Source organism: Entelurus aequoreus, linkage group LG04 (genome assembly GCF_033978785.1).
Source record: "Entelurus aequoreus isolate RoL-2023_Sb linkage group LG04, RoL_Eaeq_v1.1, whole genome shotgun sequence".
Lineage (NCBI taxonomy): Eukaryota > Metazoa > Chordata > Actinopteri > Syngnathiformes > Syngnathidae > Entelurus > Entelurus aequoreus.
In genome coordinates, this window is record NC_084734.1 from 36,605,154 (window position 1) to 36,621,452 (window position 16,299).

The following is a 16,299-nucleotide window of genomic DNA, read 5'->3' on the forward strand; positions in this document are numbered from 1 at the left end:
GCTTTTTCGTATTGGCTTCAATGTGGAAGGCATACCCGTGTTCGCCGGTCTACGTCACGCGCATACGTCATCCTCAGAGGCGTTTCGAACCGGAAATTTAGCGGCAAATTTAAAATGTCACTTTATAAGTTAACCCGGCCGTATTGGCATGTGTTATAATTTTAAGATTTCATCATTGATATATAAACTATCAGACTGCGTGGTCGGTAGTAGTGGGTTTCAGTAGGCCTTTAAGACTGTCTGTCTGCCCACTGAAGCTCAAGAGAGGATGGGTGATGCAACGGGACAATGACGCAAAGCATAAAAGTAAATCAACAACAGAATGGCTTAAACAGAACAAAATACACCTTCTGGAGTGGCCCAGTCAGAGTCCTGACCTCAATTGAGTTGCTGTGACATGACCTCAAGAGAGCAATTCACATCAGACATCCCTAGCATATTGCTGAACTGAAACAGTTGTATAAATAGTAATGCTACTTTCTCTATATTACTAATATGCATTTATTAATTATACACAGTATTAATTGTGTGTGTATATGAGTAAAATTGCGCCCAAATCACAACTTGTGCCGAGCAATCTGCTACCAGGCAATTTCATTTTACATTTTATTATAAGGCATTATGTTGATTTATTATTTTCATTTGGACTCTGTGTGGTTTAGTACTGTGTCATTGGATATACTGCGTTTGTAGTTATATTTGTGGTAAAGTACAGTTGTCTTTGGATGTAGCCTATCTAACTGGTTGCTGATTCACTTTTATTTATTTCATATAAAATCACTACATAGTGTCCGCCCTGAGATCCGTAGGTGGTGAATTCAAACCGTGTCATACCAAAGACTTTAAAAATGGGACCCATTACCTCCCTGCTTGACACTCGGCATCAAGGGTTGGAATTGGGGATTAAATCACCGAAAATGATTCCCGGGCGCAGCCACCGCTGCTGCTCACTGTTCCCCTCACCTCCCAGGGGGTGATCAAGGGTGATTGGTCAAATGCAAAGATAATTTCACCACACCTAGTGTGTGTGTGATAATCATTGGTACTTTAACTTTAAATATGAGTACAAAATGTACTTTCATAAAACCAAAAAAAGGAACTATTTGGACAGGGACATGCAATAGAGTCAAATAATAATTGAATTTAAGCACTTTAATAACGCAGAGGGAACCCTACAAGTGTTACGTGTGGTGGTGGTGGGCTCCTTACCGGGTTGACGTCGTCCTCGTAGCTGGTGACCTGCTTATAGTGGGGCGAACCGGAGAGAGCCCTCCAGGCGGTGAGGCCGCAACAAGAGGCCTTGGACGTACTGTCATCACCTAACTCGCAGCCCCCCACCAGCAGCAGACTAAAACATAACAAAAAATATACAGATTATTTTTAATATAGTTTTTTTTTTTGTAGTCTTTTTATTCTTATATGTAGTAAAACACTTCTTTTAGGACATATGATATAAGATTCTGTTTGTGAAGAACCCAGGGCACTGCTTGGCTCAACACTGCCCCCTGGTGGAGCCTCACATATTGTACAGTGAGCAGCCCCTTTGGGACGCTTATTAATTAAGTTGACTGATGTTAAGAATAGCGTCTCACATATTTGTTCTGCGTAGTTACACTAGAGCGTATGCACTCCAAGTGATGCACAACATCTGCACATGCAAACGTATCGACTCCATCTGTAAACTAGGGCGACGACACATCTGCAGTCACCTCAGATTATTCTGGCCCAGCCCATCTGTGAAGTGGCAACACGGCTGACGCTCGGGTTCTGGCTCGCACCTGAACATGTCCCATTTGTCGTCGTTAGCGTGGAGCTGCTAAGACCACTTGTTGTCGGAGTTCACCGATGACCCACTTTTTACACGGCGCTTCATTAATGTTTAATACGGTCTGTCAGATAGCGAAAGCTTGACAGGAGCTGTCAGCAGCCATTACGCTGCCAAAAGCAAGTTTCACCTGCCAAAGTCAATCTAGTTTCTTGCAGACTGGGAGAACCGGGACGTTTAGGTCACGGATTAGAGCTAGACATGATTGGATGAAAGCCTAGAGTCAAGGGAATAGGTTTTTTTTCCCCAGACTGGCCACCGGCATTGCATTTGTTTTTATAAAAACATGCTTAAATTCCAAATTGTACCACTTCAGGGCAATTAGATTTTAGAGGTTCTACTGTAAGTCCTTCAAAAGTCATCTTCAGCAAGGATTTATCAAAGAGATGTGATTTAAAAATGATTGATAAAGGACGTCTAACCATAATTGTGTGCAAAAATTATGAAATAATCTAATCTTCACCTGTGATGAATGAATGGATGGATGAATTGAATGCTTACCGGTGTCCCGGGTGGTAGATGGCCGAGGTAATGCCATGAGCATAGAGAGACGAGAAGCTGAACGTGTGGTTCTCTTGATAGTTCTGATTGGTCCCCACGCTGTGTGGAGGAGAAAGAGGAGAGAGGTCACCTTCAAAATATCTATGGTGTGAGCTGATTTTAAAGACAATCAATGTGCATTTAATATTTCAATGTAACGTAGCGTCGAGGGGAGATTCCACCAGAGTACACAGCATGCCTTGCAGGCATAACAGTTAAACATGTTTTTAATCAATTAATCAATCAATGTTTATTTATATAGCCCTAAATCACAAGTGTCTCAAAGGGCTGCACAAGCCACAACGACATCCTCGGTACAGAGCCCACATACGGGCAAGGAAAAACTCACCCCAGTGGGACGTCGGTGAATGACTATGAGAAACCTTGGAGAGGACCGCATATGTGGGTAACCCCCCCCCTCTAGAGGAGACCGAAAGCAATGGATGTCGAGTGGGTCTGACATAATATTGTGAAATTGTGAAAGTCCAGTCCACAGTGGATCCAACACATCAGCGAGAGTCCAGTCCATAGAGTCCAGTTTTGTTAACGCTTAGTTGTTGTTAGCCATATACAGTAGAACGGTAGTTTGTTGTTGTTGTGTGTTAATTTATCTGTTACATGTTGTGCTGTTTATTTTGTGCTCTTTGATGACCATCTGTCTGTTTGTCAAACTACTTGATAGCTATTGCTTGCAAATGGAAGAGCACCTTTCTTTAGCAAGCTGGTGGGCCTTTCACGATGCCCAGTAATTATGTCCTTTAGTGTTCGAAGTTCTAACTACAAGCCACTCAGACGGCCCATACATAATGTGTTAGGGCACCGGTGTCAAACTCAAGGCCCGGGGGCCAGATCTGGCCCGCCACATTATTTTATGTGGTCCACGAAAGCCTGGAAATAATATGCGTTGATAAAATGCTTAATCTTTTCTTACTAAAAATAATTGTTCTTTCCCTTTTGACATTAAAAATCATGTACTGCATGCAATTGCATATCTTTTAAAATTCTATATTATCAGAATTAAAATTTTATATTATCATCCATCCATCCATTTTTCTACCGCTTATTCCCTTCGGGGTCGCGGGGGGCGCTGGAGCCTATCTCAGCTACAATCGGGCGGAAGGCGGGGTACACCCTGGACAAGTCGCCACCTCATCGCAGGGCCATTATATTATTATTTATTCCAAAAATATTTTTTGTTAAAATAAAGATAAATACTGTACTTAAATACATCTGCTTGACTTATGATTTCAAAACAAATTATCTATCAAATTGAAGACTGTAAAATTTACCATAGATTTTACGGTTAAATTCTGCCGACTGAGTTTTTTATCATAAAATCAACTTTGTTTTTTTTTCATATACAGTAAGACACTAAAACGTTAAAAAACAAACAAAAAAAACATTAAGACAACAAGATTTTACGGTAAAAAAAAACTGGCAGCTCTGTTGCTTGAATTTTAACGCTAAAACAGTGGTATTGTTTTCCCATTCCATTCATTAAATTGTTTATATGCTGTAAAAAACCCACTGCTTTTACTGTAAAAATCTGGTGACTGAGCTGCCAGTTTTTAAAGTAAAATTAAAATATTTGTCTTTTAGAGCTTATGTAAAAAAAATATATTGTTAATGTATTATAGATAGATAGATAGATAGATAGTACTTTATTGATTCCTTCAGGAGAGTTCCCTCAGGAAAATTAATATACATGTATATTTGTATTATTAATCATTGTTAAACGCGGCCCTCTGAAGGCAACCATAACTGCGACGTGGCCCTCAATGAAAACGAGTTTGACACCCCTTTGTTAGGGGGAACTGCAGTTTTTGGGGAATTTTGCCCATCATCCACAATTCCTATGTGAGACAATAACACATGTATTTATCTTTTCTTTAAGTTGTAAATGTTGAAAAACTGTTAGTACGAGAGTGCTTACAATGCATGCGTTTGGGATTAATCTACACCGCCTATAAAGCCCTCTAAAAAACATCCAAAAACTGACCACAACGCTCCATTTAGATGCAGTTATCTGCAAACTAACCAAGTTATAGCAACATTGTTATTATAAGAGCTAAGACAGAGGAACTACTTTTATGGCATCGTGACATAGATACAGCATTGCTCATACTGCTCCTCCGATCACTAGCAAGTAGTAGCTACTAAGTAGCAGCTTAAGCGGCTAGTAACGTTGGTTGCAACCCACCATAAAATTAAGATGAAGAAGCTTGAGCTTGAAATTGGAAACAGTTGATGCTACATTATAAATAAGGCATCTCATCTGTATAGTGGAAGGTTTTTGCACCAAGCCAGGAAGTTGGTCAATTTTGAAAATCCACACACTACCAAATGGAACACAGCATTACACCATCGCAATATTGCTAGGATTTGTTTTTTTATCTGAGGAGTGAGGATTATTCTGAATTTAGTCTTGTGCTGAAAGATAAAACCTTCTATCAGTCTGCATCACAGTGAGAGCGGACATTGTAAGTCACTGTTTTATGTTCTTATTTGAAACATTTAGCAACGAACACTATCATTACTACAGTATGCCCTCTGTGAAATCAATGCATCCAGGAAAGAAGTTTAGGTAATGCTTCTAATGAGCAAAATACTGTAATTATTACATGTTACCATGAATATGCCTGTTACTAAATTACATACATACTTACACCATGTTTATAAAATGCTGTTGGAGGTTTTTATAAGGTTTTTAGAGGGCTTTATAGGCGAATTATATTGCACCTCCATTACCTGCATTGTTAGCTGCCTCTTATAAGTAGTTTTTTCCATATTTAGAATGTGCAGAAAAGGGAAATATGTGCGTTGTTGTCTCACATAAGGATTGTGAATGATGTGCAAAAATCTGGATGTTGCAGTCGTCATTGCTCACTACTACACAAGAAGGTAAATAGCTAGTCAAAGACGGCTGCGGTTGGTCCCTCAGGAGATACTGCCCCTTAGTGTTTTGGAAGAGAGTTGCAACCGAAATCACAGCGAAAATGAATGCGCCAAATGTTTGTGGCGGTCTAAATGTATCTATCACGGCCACAAATAAATTAATGTATGGGAAACCCTGCAAAAATGGCTCAGAAACAACATCTTGCAGGGGTTTAGACAATGTGAACTGGATTTTTTTCGCAGCAAAAGAACATGTCATGCAATCTGTCTGGGTTATCTTTATCTTGTTTTGGGCTCTGTACCGAGGATGTCGTTGTGGCTTGTACAGCCCTTTGAGACACTTGTGATTTAGGGCTATATAAATAAACATTGATTGATTGATTGATTGATTGTTGGCTTGTAATGAGGGGATAAAGAGAGATACAGACAGGTGGAGAGGGAAAAAAAGAAGACAATAAATGTGGCTGATGCGAGAAAACGGTGACTGAGTTTAAGCTACAATTATTGGCATGCAGTTCGAGGAGGAGGTGGGGAAGGAGAAGAAGAAGAAATAAGCTCCATGCTGTAAAAGCAATCATTTAAAGAAAATGAGCCTCACACTTTCTGAGTGAATCTACACATCTCTCCCACATGTCCCTGGTAATTTCTGATTTACCAGACGCCGTCGGAGCAGGGTCCTAATATAAGATGAAAATGTTCCTCACAATGTGTAGAAGTGCCAGTGCACCACTTCTTTGGTGTTGCAGCAGATTTACATCTACTCTCTCCACTAATGGTTTAATCAAAAATGCTAAATGAAAAAGGCAAGGCCTGCACTCATTCCATCACACGCACGCGTTGGCTTTCCTTCAGTCTACAGCAGGGGTGGGCAATTAATTTTTACCGGGGGCCGCATGAGCAACCCGAGCACTGCTGGAGGGCCACACCGACAATATTTCCATTAAATTTTGCACAAATTATTTTTGATATACCGTAAGATAGATAGATAATAATAATAATAATAATAATAATAATAATATTTTCATTTAACCTAACTTATCTTTATACAAAAGCAGATGGCTTTTGATGGTTTTATTTTTAACACTTTCTTACACAACACTTCCTGATGTATATTACAATACAAAAATTTAAATTTCTGTCACTTCATCCTGCATCCTCTTTGTTGTGAACGTAGCACGTCTGTAAGGTGATTGGCGAAGAAGGAGGAAGCGTTGCTGTTACGGAAATGAGGAGTGAGGATTGGTTTTCCTTTTGGAAAGAACGAGATAAGTTGAGCTGTGTTAGTATAGCATGCTCAATAAAAGTTTAAAAAGAGCGTCAGACTTGGTGTGCACTTCTTCTGGACGCTACAATTGATGTCACAAGTGGGATGAAATGCCTCCCAGTTCGCCTTGCCATCAAACCTGGGAGTCTTCATTGAGGGCGGAATTCCCCCCGTGGCAAGCAGCGTGGCTGCACCTGTAAACGCTGTCTCTCTCTCTCTCTCTGTCTCTCTCTCTCTCTGTCTCTCTCTCTCTTTGCGGCGAGCTCCTCACGTGGCACGTACCTCCCGATGACGTAGTACACAAGCAGTGCAGTATGCGCAAAGTTTTACTTCTGACACCAATTGTAGCGTCCAGAAGAAGTGCACAGCAAGTCTGACGCAATTTTTAAACTTGTATTGAGCAAGCTATACTAACACAGCTCAACATATCTCGTTCCTTCCACACGCACGTCTCCTCACTTCTCATTTACACAACTCAAGAAGACAACATCTACTTCAGCAGGTCGTTACACTATATTCTTTAAACACAGCAACATGTGTACCACAAATAAGCACACGGCTTTACCTTTACTTGGCAGTCCATGTCTTTTTTAAAACACGCCATTCGTCATCAACTTTTCTCTTTTTAGCGTCTCGGGGATAACCGGGCATCACTTGTCGCTGTGCGCCTTCCCTCACAGGACATACGCACATATAACACTTTTCAAAATAAAAGCAGCACAGTTGTATTGCACGCACGACAAAGATGTTTTTTTAAATGTATTTTGTATTTGTGATTGCCGCTGCGCGCACGAGCATACGTCCAAACGGAAGTAATACAAATAACGCTTTTCAAAACAAAAGCAGCACCGTTGTATTGCACACTCGAAATAGATACTTTTTAAAATTTCTCACGCGGGCCGGACAGGGACGTACAAAGGGCCGGATGCGGCCCGCGGGCCGCAGAATGCCCAGGTCTGGTCTACAGTAATATTCTGAATGTGCGTTTCATTAAAATGGATGGCTGTATTTGATATTAATAGGCACAGGGTCCATCCTTGCATTTAGATTATGAGAAATGATAACATTTTAGCACATCGACTATTGTGCTACTTTAAAATTTCCAATCAACACTTCTGTTTAATTAACCACAATCTCCAATGGTTGCAGGATGGTCTACAAAAGCAATGGTCTCCAATTAGTGAGGGGTGTCCACTGTAGTTTTTATCAATTAATGAATATATACAATAGAAAAAAAATATATAAGAATAAAATAAAGTAAAATTAATAAATTATAAATACATGTTGGTGTGAATTGATTATCATACAGACAAACATTGAAGTGAAGTGAAATGAAGTGAATTATATTTATATAGCGCTTTTCTCTAGTGACTCAAAGCGCTTTTACATAGTGAAACCCAATATCTAAGTTACATTTAAACCAGTGTGGGTGGCACTGGGAGCAGGTGGGTAAAGTGTCTTGCCCAAGGACACAATGGCAGTGACTAGGATGGCGGAAGCGGGGATCGAACCTGGAACCCTCAAGTTGCTGGCACGGCCACTCTGCCAACAGAGTTATACCGCCCCATTGCTTGTTTGCAAGTTTGTAAGAATCCCGCGCATTGGTTGGTTAAAGTTTATTTCAAACATGTATACAATTTCCCTATGATACATCACATAGTTTAATTTTTAATTACTTGTCCAAAAAGAAGTAGGAAGAAGCAGAGCTTATTTAATCCTACCCGTTTTCTACTTCATTTCCAGTGAGAACAAATATATTCACTTCCCGTTCTTAATTTGTACACAATTCAATTCATCCATCCATCTTCAACCACTTATCCGGAACCGGGTCGCGGGGGAAACAGCTCCAGCAGAGACCCCCACACTTCCCTCTCCAGAGCAACATTAGCAACTTCCTCCTGGGGAATCCTGAAGCGTTCCCAGGCCAGAGAGGAGATGTAATCCCCCCATCTGGTCCTTGGCCTGCCATGGAGTCTCCTCCCAGTGGGACGTGCAGCGAGGACCTCCCTAGGGAGACGCTCGTGAGGCATCCGCACGAGATGCCCGAACCACCTAAGCTGGCTCCTTTCCAAGCGAAGGAGCAGCGGCTCTACTCCGAGTCTCTCTCGGGTGACTGAACTTCTCTCCGTATCTCTAAGGGAGATGCCAGCCACCCTTCTGAGGAAACTCATTTTGGCCGCTTGTATCCGCAATCTTGTTTTTTTGGTCATGACCCACACTTCATGACCATAGGTGAGAGTAGGAATGTAGATAGCTCGGTAGACCGAGAGATTTGCCTTCTGACTCAGCTCTAGTTTCGTCACAACAGTGCGGCAGAGAGACTGCAATACTGCCCCAGCTGCTCCGATTCTCCGGCTGATTTCCTTCTCCATCTTTCCCTCACTCGTAAACAAGACCCCGAGATACTTAAACTCCTCCACCTGGGACAGAGTCTCGTCCTCTACCTGGACTGGAAAAACCATCGGTTTCCTGCTGAGAACCATGGCCTCAGAATTGGAGATGCTGATCCTCATTCCAGCCGCTGAACACTCGGCTGCGAACCGATCCAGTGAGAGCTGAAGGTCACGAACCAAAGGTGCCATCAGGACCACATCATCTGCAAACAGCAGTGACGCAACCTTTAGCACCCCGAGACGTATACCCTCTCCGCCATAGTCACGACTCTGCCTAGAAATCCTGTCCATGAAAATCACAAACAGGATAGGTGACAGAGCGCAGCCCTGGCGGAGACCAACCCCCACGGGAAACGGATCCGACTTACATCCAAGCACCCGGACACAACTCTCGCTTTGGTTGTACAGAGATTTTTTTCTTTTCTTCATCATTGATGTCTGCTTACTGCAGACTTTTTGAGAGCCAACAAACAAAATAAAACATCACTTACTGTACAGTGTCTGCTGTCATTAGGATGCCGACTGATGGGAAGTTTATATATTCCCATTTAGATAAAAAATTAGTCATAATCCTCGCAAAGAAAAGGAGTAGGGGGCGAGGGGAACAAGTGCTTTTCGTGTCGTTCTCGCCAGTTTCAGATCCAAATGGCTTTTTTGTTTTTGGACGCTACAATACATGATATTACTTTATTTTGTTAGGTGTGGTGGCTAATATGAAGTCGTACATTAAGAAGAAACCTTAAATGTAGTTCAACTGGATGTATAGCGAAGCGCTTTTATTTTGAAGCCGGAAAAGTGTGGGATTGTTTTGAGAAAGTGTCTTGACATGAAATGCACTTTTTTCAAGCCTTCATATAGTTGACAATTCCCTATGTGGCTATATGAGAGGGACTAAAATTGTTGCTTACCTGACCAGGTAGCTCTTGAGCCCGCCTCCGTACGTGATGACGAGCAGTTCGGCCGACCACTGAGCGCCGCCCGTGTACTCGAGAAAAATGAGGCCCGCTACAGCGCAACTGAAATCTCCGGGATAACTCAGTGCCTGGAAAAAAAACAAGATGAGATGAGAAAATTAGATGGGAACGTTACAGACACAACCAAACAGTCAGTCAGCAGACACTTCATTAGGTACACCTCCATAGGTATAAAGAGAGGAAGAGGAAAAGTAGAGAAAATAACAGCCTTTTTCAGGACCAGTTCTCATTTTTGTTCAATTCCTTTTCATTCCTACAGCAGGGAGGGTACAGACAGAGGAAAGAAAGAATGAAAGCACAGAAATGGTGGAGTTACAATACAATGTGGCACAAAGGGGACATTAAAGTGTTGGAAGAGAGATGACTCAAAGATAGAGGGGGGGAAAAAGAGGATCTTTGGAGGCTTGAAGGAGTATCAAGTATGTGACACATTAAAAATGGAGGAAAAAGGAATAGGAAAAGAGAGGGGGGATGAAGGACACCAGGCAATGGAAAATGGGGTTGGGGGTTGGGGTTCAGACAAAAGAAAGCTGGAAGTGATGAGAGAACCTGACCTAACTGACAGTGTGTTCTCGTGAAGTTACAAATATATATATATTTTTTTTTTGAAAGGATAAGAAACTGAATTGTATTTATTTGGAGTCTGTGGTGTCTACAATGGAAATCAAAACACTAAGCTTTTCCAATCACTTACAGCCAAAAATAAGACTATTAATGAGCCGATTTGAGATGCAACAAACTGAGTAATTCCCACAGAAACGTGGTGCATGATAACAACAGATGAAAAGCAAGGAAAAAACAAAGGTAAATACATAGAAATAGCAACAAATATACCCCAGAGTGGCGTGGAGCAGCATCAAAGTAATCAGACCGGATACTTAGTAAGTAATGCAGGTACAAAAATATAACATATTAAACAGACAGCAGTAGACGACCACAACGTATCTTATTATTTTACTAAATACTGTATGTATACTCTATTCATTTAAAAGGCCAAGTCTCCTACAGTGGCAAGGTGCAAGGTCAACAAAAGCAAATAACTGTCAGTCTCTAATTAGGTAAAAAAAAAAAAAAAAAAAACATTGGCAACAAAATCTATGGCTGTAGGCAACCAACTTGTATAGTTTTTTTTTTTAATTGACGTATCATGAGTGGCCGTCAGCTTTACCTACCTCTGCATGTTGCTACTCAGGTGTAAACTGTTGTTGATCAACTCATCAGCGCCTATAATGCTGGCTAAACAGTTTGCTCTCGTTACTGCTATCACAACATTGGTTCTGTTGCAGCTGTGTAGGTTTATTTTATGTGATGTGTCATAAATGTGTTCCAACCAAACAATTACCGGCTGGATGACAAACAGCTCGCTGCCCACAAGGTCAAAGAGGCGCACTGTGCCCGTGCTGTCTGCAAACGCTAGCAGGGCACAGTCGTGGCTCCATGCCACCCGCCGCCATTGGGGGTTGGGATCCTTTGGAACTGTAGAACAAAACAAAACAAACAAAAAAATACATTTGTAATACTTACACGCGTGTTTAATTAAAATCATCAATTTGTCTCTTAGAATGGAACCTCCATTTGCAAAATGTTGGATTTACAAACCACAGACCGAATAAAGTCATGCTCTGGTGTACGAACCTTGTCTCCGTTTACAAACATCCACCCATTATGTGCCTCGCAACGGAGACATTTTATTCCTGTTTGCAAAGCGGTTGTGGGCGGACTGATCGATTTCCGGTGCTCTTTCAGTCAGCAGATCACAGTGCTGCAATTAACAGTAGTTAAAGTGCTACTTTGTGTGCCTTTTAAGTTTTTTGTTTTTTTTAGCCTTTTTACAATGTTTTTCTAGTTTTGCTAGCTCAAAATGAGTCCAAAGAAAGCAATGGACAAGCGATGTGTGGTTTGAAACATTCTGAAAGTATCCACAGCGTTGTCAATACTGCCTTCCTCCCCTGCCTCTCACTATCGCTGCACGCAAAAAAGATTACGTTCATAAATTGAGGTTCCACAGTATACTAATTTGAAAGCAATCAGATGTATAGTACTTTTTTTTTTTTACATTTGCTGATGCAACTATGTGACACTATACCTAATTTATTACATGTTGATTTTATCCTTTGTTGTTTTATCATATTTTATTTATTTTATCTGTCATTTTCTTTGAATTATTTTATCTGTAAACTATAAAGTGTCCTTTGGTTTTTTGAAAGGCATTTATAATTTAAATGTATTATTATTATAATTATTAAACATTAAAGAAAACAAAAAGAAAACAACTACAAAAACATTTTTTATTAACTTTAGTTGTTTTTAGTCAGTAACAAAAAAATATATAAATTGTATCAATGTGCCTGAAATTTAAAAAAATTATCCATCCCATCCATCCATCTTCTTCTGCTTATCAGAGGTGGGGTCGCGGGGGCAGCAGCCTAAGCAGGGAAGCCCAGACTTCCCTCTACCCAGCCACTTCGTCCAGCTCTTCCCGGGTGTTCCCGAGGCGTTCCCAGGCCAGCCGGGAGACATAGTCTTCCCAACGTGTCCTGTGTCTTCCCCTTGGCCTCCTACCGGTCGGACGTGCCCTAAACACCTCCCTAGGGAGGCGTTCGGGTGGCATCCTGACCAGATGCCCGAACCACCTCATCTGGCTCCTCTCGATGTGGAGGAGCAACTGCTTTACTTTGAGCTCCCCCCGGATGGTAGAGCTTCTCACCCTATCTCTAATGCCTGGTTCACACCAACGGCGCTTGCCACGCTTTAAAGCGGCGAGCAAAGCGGCGAGCAAAGCGCCGTCAATTTTTCCACGAATATCCCGATCTCCGAAGTAATGTTATGCTTTGATACGCTCTGATACGCTCTGATACGAATTAGTTGCCGCTTTGTGACCGTTCCTCACGATTTGATGCCGCTTTGATACGCTTTAAATCACGCTTTGATACGTTTTATTACGCTTTATTGAACTTTATTACGCTTTGATGCGATCCTGACGCTTTAAATCAGGCTCTGACACGATTATCAAGCTCTGTTGTGCATTGTTACAACAAACATAAGAAAAAAATGTGAAAAACTCAGTATACTAAGTTTTCCCCACATTTTTTTAGATGTATCTATTTATTTGATTTATTTTTTGTTTTATTATATACAGGATAAAACACATAATGTAATAAAAAAGAGAAATATGATAAACAAATAAGTTTTAAAAAAAAGTGAAAAACTCAGTATACTAAGTTTTCCTCACATTTTTTTAGATTTATCTATCAATTTGATTTCTCTTTTTGTTTTATTATATACAGGATAAAACACATAATGTAATAAAAAAGAGGAATATGATAAACAAATAAGTAAAAAAAAAAGTGAAAAACTCAGTATACTGTTTTCCACACATTTTTATATTCATTTATTTTTTCAATTTCTCTTTTTTTTTCGTTAAATTATGTTTATTATTTATTATGTTTTATATCTTCATTTCTTTTATTTCTTTGTCATCTTAATAAATATATATCTTTCATATCGTATGCTAGTTGACAATAATAAAAGGCATTTCTTTTATTTTATATTCATTTATTTTTTCAATTTCTCTTTTTTTTCGTTATATTATGTTTATTATTTATTATGTTTTATATCTTAATTTCTTTTATTTCTTTGTCATCTTAATAAATATCTATCTTTCATTTCTTATGCTAGTTGACAATAATAAAAGGCATTTCTTTTATTTTTTATATTCATTTATTTTTTCAATTTCTCTTTTTTTTCGTTATATTATGTTTATTATTTATTATTTATTATGTTTTATATCTTCATTTCTTTTATTTCTTTGTCATCTTAATAAATATCTATCTTTCATTTCTTATGCTAGTTGACAATAATAAAAGGCATTTCTTTTAAACGTAACATATTCTCTTTATTATTAAGGAAGATGTTATCAACATGTACAGCAAGCAACAAACTTGACCAAACAAAAAAGCACAAATAGTATCACTGTTCACCAATCATGTTACATAATGTGGGGTTCATATGACAAAGGGTACATTATGTTGTATGAGATGATACAAGAGAGTGGATCAACATTGTCCACAAAGTAGAAAGTTAAGAACCATTTTTGTTTACATTTTCATACAGAAAAATTATAGCCAGTAATGTCAAACTGTAACATCAAACAGCAAACTCTAACAGAAGTACAGAAAAAATGACCATCGTATAAAAAAGGCAATGATGCAAAAGACAATGTATTTGTAATCCTGTGTTGGTTTTACATAAAGTTTCAATGTCACTAGTCAATATCACAGTCACTTCCTATTTGTAGTTGTAGACTGGGGTCCGCGCTTTAAACCAAGATCTGTTAAGCTTTCCTACGCTTTGAGTCAAGCTTTGCTGAGCTTTGTCAGGCTTTGTCACGCTTTGATGCGCTTTATTCCATCCTTGACAGAGCGCCAAATTTTTTTAAACCGTTTAAAAAATTTAGGCGAACTTGCCGCATGTCCCGCTTCACTACAAGCTTTCCCACGATCCATTACAACCCTCACGCTTTAGTCAGGCTTTGTTACGCTTTAACGCCGCTTTGCATGCCGCTTTGCATGCCGCTTTGCATGCCGCTTTAAAGCGCTGTCAAAGCACCGTTGGTGTGAACCTAGCATAAGGGAGAGCCCCGCCACCCGGCGGAGGAAACTCATTTCGGCCGCTTGTACCCGTGATCTTGTCCTTTCGGTCATAACCCAAAGCTCATGACCATAGGTGAGGATGGGAACGTAGATTGACCGGTAAATTGAGAGCTTTGCCTTCCGGCTAAGCTCCTTCTTCACCACAACGGATCGATACAGCGTCCGCATTACTAAAGACGCCGCACCAATCCGCCTGTCGATCTCACCATCCACTCTTCCCTCACTCGTGAACAAGACTCCGAGGTACTTGAACTCCTCCACTTGGGGCAGGGTCTCCTCCGCAACCCGGAGATGGCACTCCACCCTTTTCCGGGCGAGAACCATGGACTCGGACTTAGAGGTGCTGATTCTCATCCCAGTCGCTTCACACACAGCTGCGAACCGATCCAGTGAGAGCTGAAGATCCTGGCCAGATGAAGCCATCAGGACCACATCATCTGCAAAAAGCAGAGACCTAATCCTGCAGCCACCAAACCGGATCCCCTCAACGCCTTGACTGCGCCTAGAAAATTCTGTCCATAAAAGTTATGAACAGAATCTGTGACAAAGGGCAGCCTTGGCGGAGTCCAACCCTCACTGGAAACATGTCCGACTTACTGCCGGCAATGCGAACCAAGCTCTGACACTGATCATACAAGGAGCGGACCGCCACAATCAGACAGTCCGATACCCCATACTCTCTGAGCACTCCCCACAGGACTTCCCGAGGAAGGTCGAATGCCTTCTCCAAGTCCACAAAGCACATGTAGACTGGTTGGGCAAACTCCCATGCACCCTCAAGGACCCTGCCGAGAGTATAGAGCTGGTCCACAGTTCCATGACCAGGACGAAAACCACACTGTTCCTCCTGAATCCGAGGTTCGACTATCCGGCGTAGCCTCCTCTCCAGTACACCTGAATAGACCTTACCGGGAAGGCTGAGGAGTGTGATCCCATGATAGTTAGAACACACCCTCCGGTACCCCTTCTTAAAGAGAGGAACCACCACCCGGTCTGCCAATCCAGAGGTACCGCCCCCGATGTCCACGCAATGCTGCAGAGTCTTGTCCACCAAGACAGCCCCACAGCATCCAGAGCCTTAAGGAACTCCGGGCGGATCTCATCTACCCCCGGGGCCTTGCCACCGAGGAGCTTTTTAACTACCTCAGCAACCTCAGCCCCAGAAATAGGAGAGCCCAGCACAGATTCCCCAGGCACTGCTTCCTCATAGGAAGACGTGTTGGTGGGATTGAGGAGGTCTTCGAAGTATTCCCTCCACCGATCCGCAACATCCGCAGTCGAGGTCAGCAGAACACCATCCTCACCATACACGGTGTTGACAGTGCACTGCTTCCCCTTCCTGAGGCGGATGGTGGTCCAGAATCGCTTCGAAGCCGTCTGGAAGTCGTTTTCCACGGCTTCCCCAAACTCCTCCCATGTCCGAGTTTTTGCCTCCGCGACCACTGAAGCCGCTCACCGCTTGGCCTGTCGGTACCTGTCCGCTGCCTCGGGAGTCCAATGAGCCAAAAGAACCCGATAGGACTCCTTCTTCAGCTTGACGGTATCCCTCACCGCCGGTGTCCACCAACGGGTTCTACGATTACCGCCACGACAGGCACCAACTACCTTGCAAACACAGCTTCAATCAGCCGCCTCGACAACAGAGGTGCGGAACATGGTCCACTCGGACTCAATGTCCAGCACCTCCCTTGTGACATGTTCAAAGTTCTTCCGGAGGTAGGAATTGAAACTCTCTCTAACAGGAGACTCTACCAGA

General features: G+C 41.6%; 1 protein-coding gene across 2 annotated transcripts in view; it reads right to left on the minus strand.

Moving 5' to 3' along the window:
* Nucleotides 1-16,299, minus strand: part of nbas (NBAS subunit of NRZ tethering complex) — a 377,112-nt gene that overhangs the window by 336,295 nt on the left and 24,518 nt on the right. For both annotated transcript variants that reach the window (XM_062044717.1, XM_062044716.1), the window contains exons 7-10: nt 11,234-11,367; nt 9,826-9,959; nt 2,327-2,425; nt 1,210-1,348 (exon numbers count right to left, since the gene is read on the minus strand). In XM_062044717.1, coding sequence (XP_061900701.1) covers nt 1,210-1,348; nt 2,327-2,425; nt 9,826-9,959; nt 11,234-11,367 — 506 coding nt within the window. The remainder of the gene's footprint in view (nt 1-1,209; nt 1,349-2,326; nt 2,426-9,825; nt 9,960-11,233; nt 11,368-16,299) is intronic.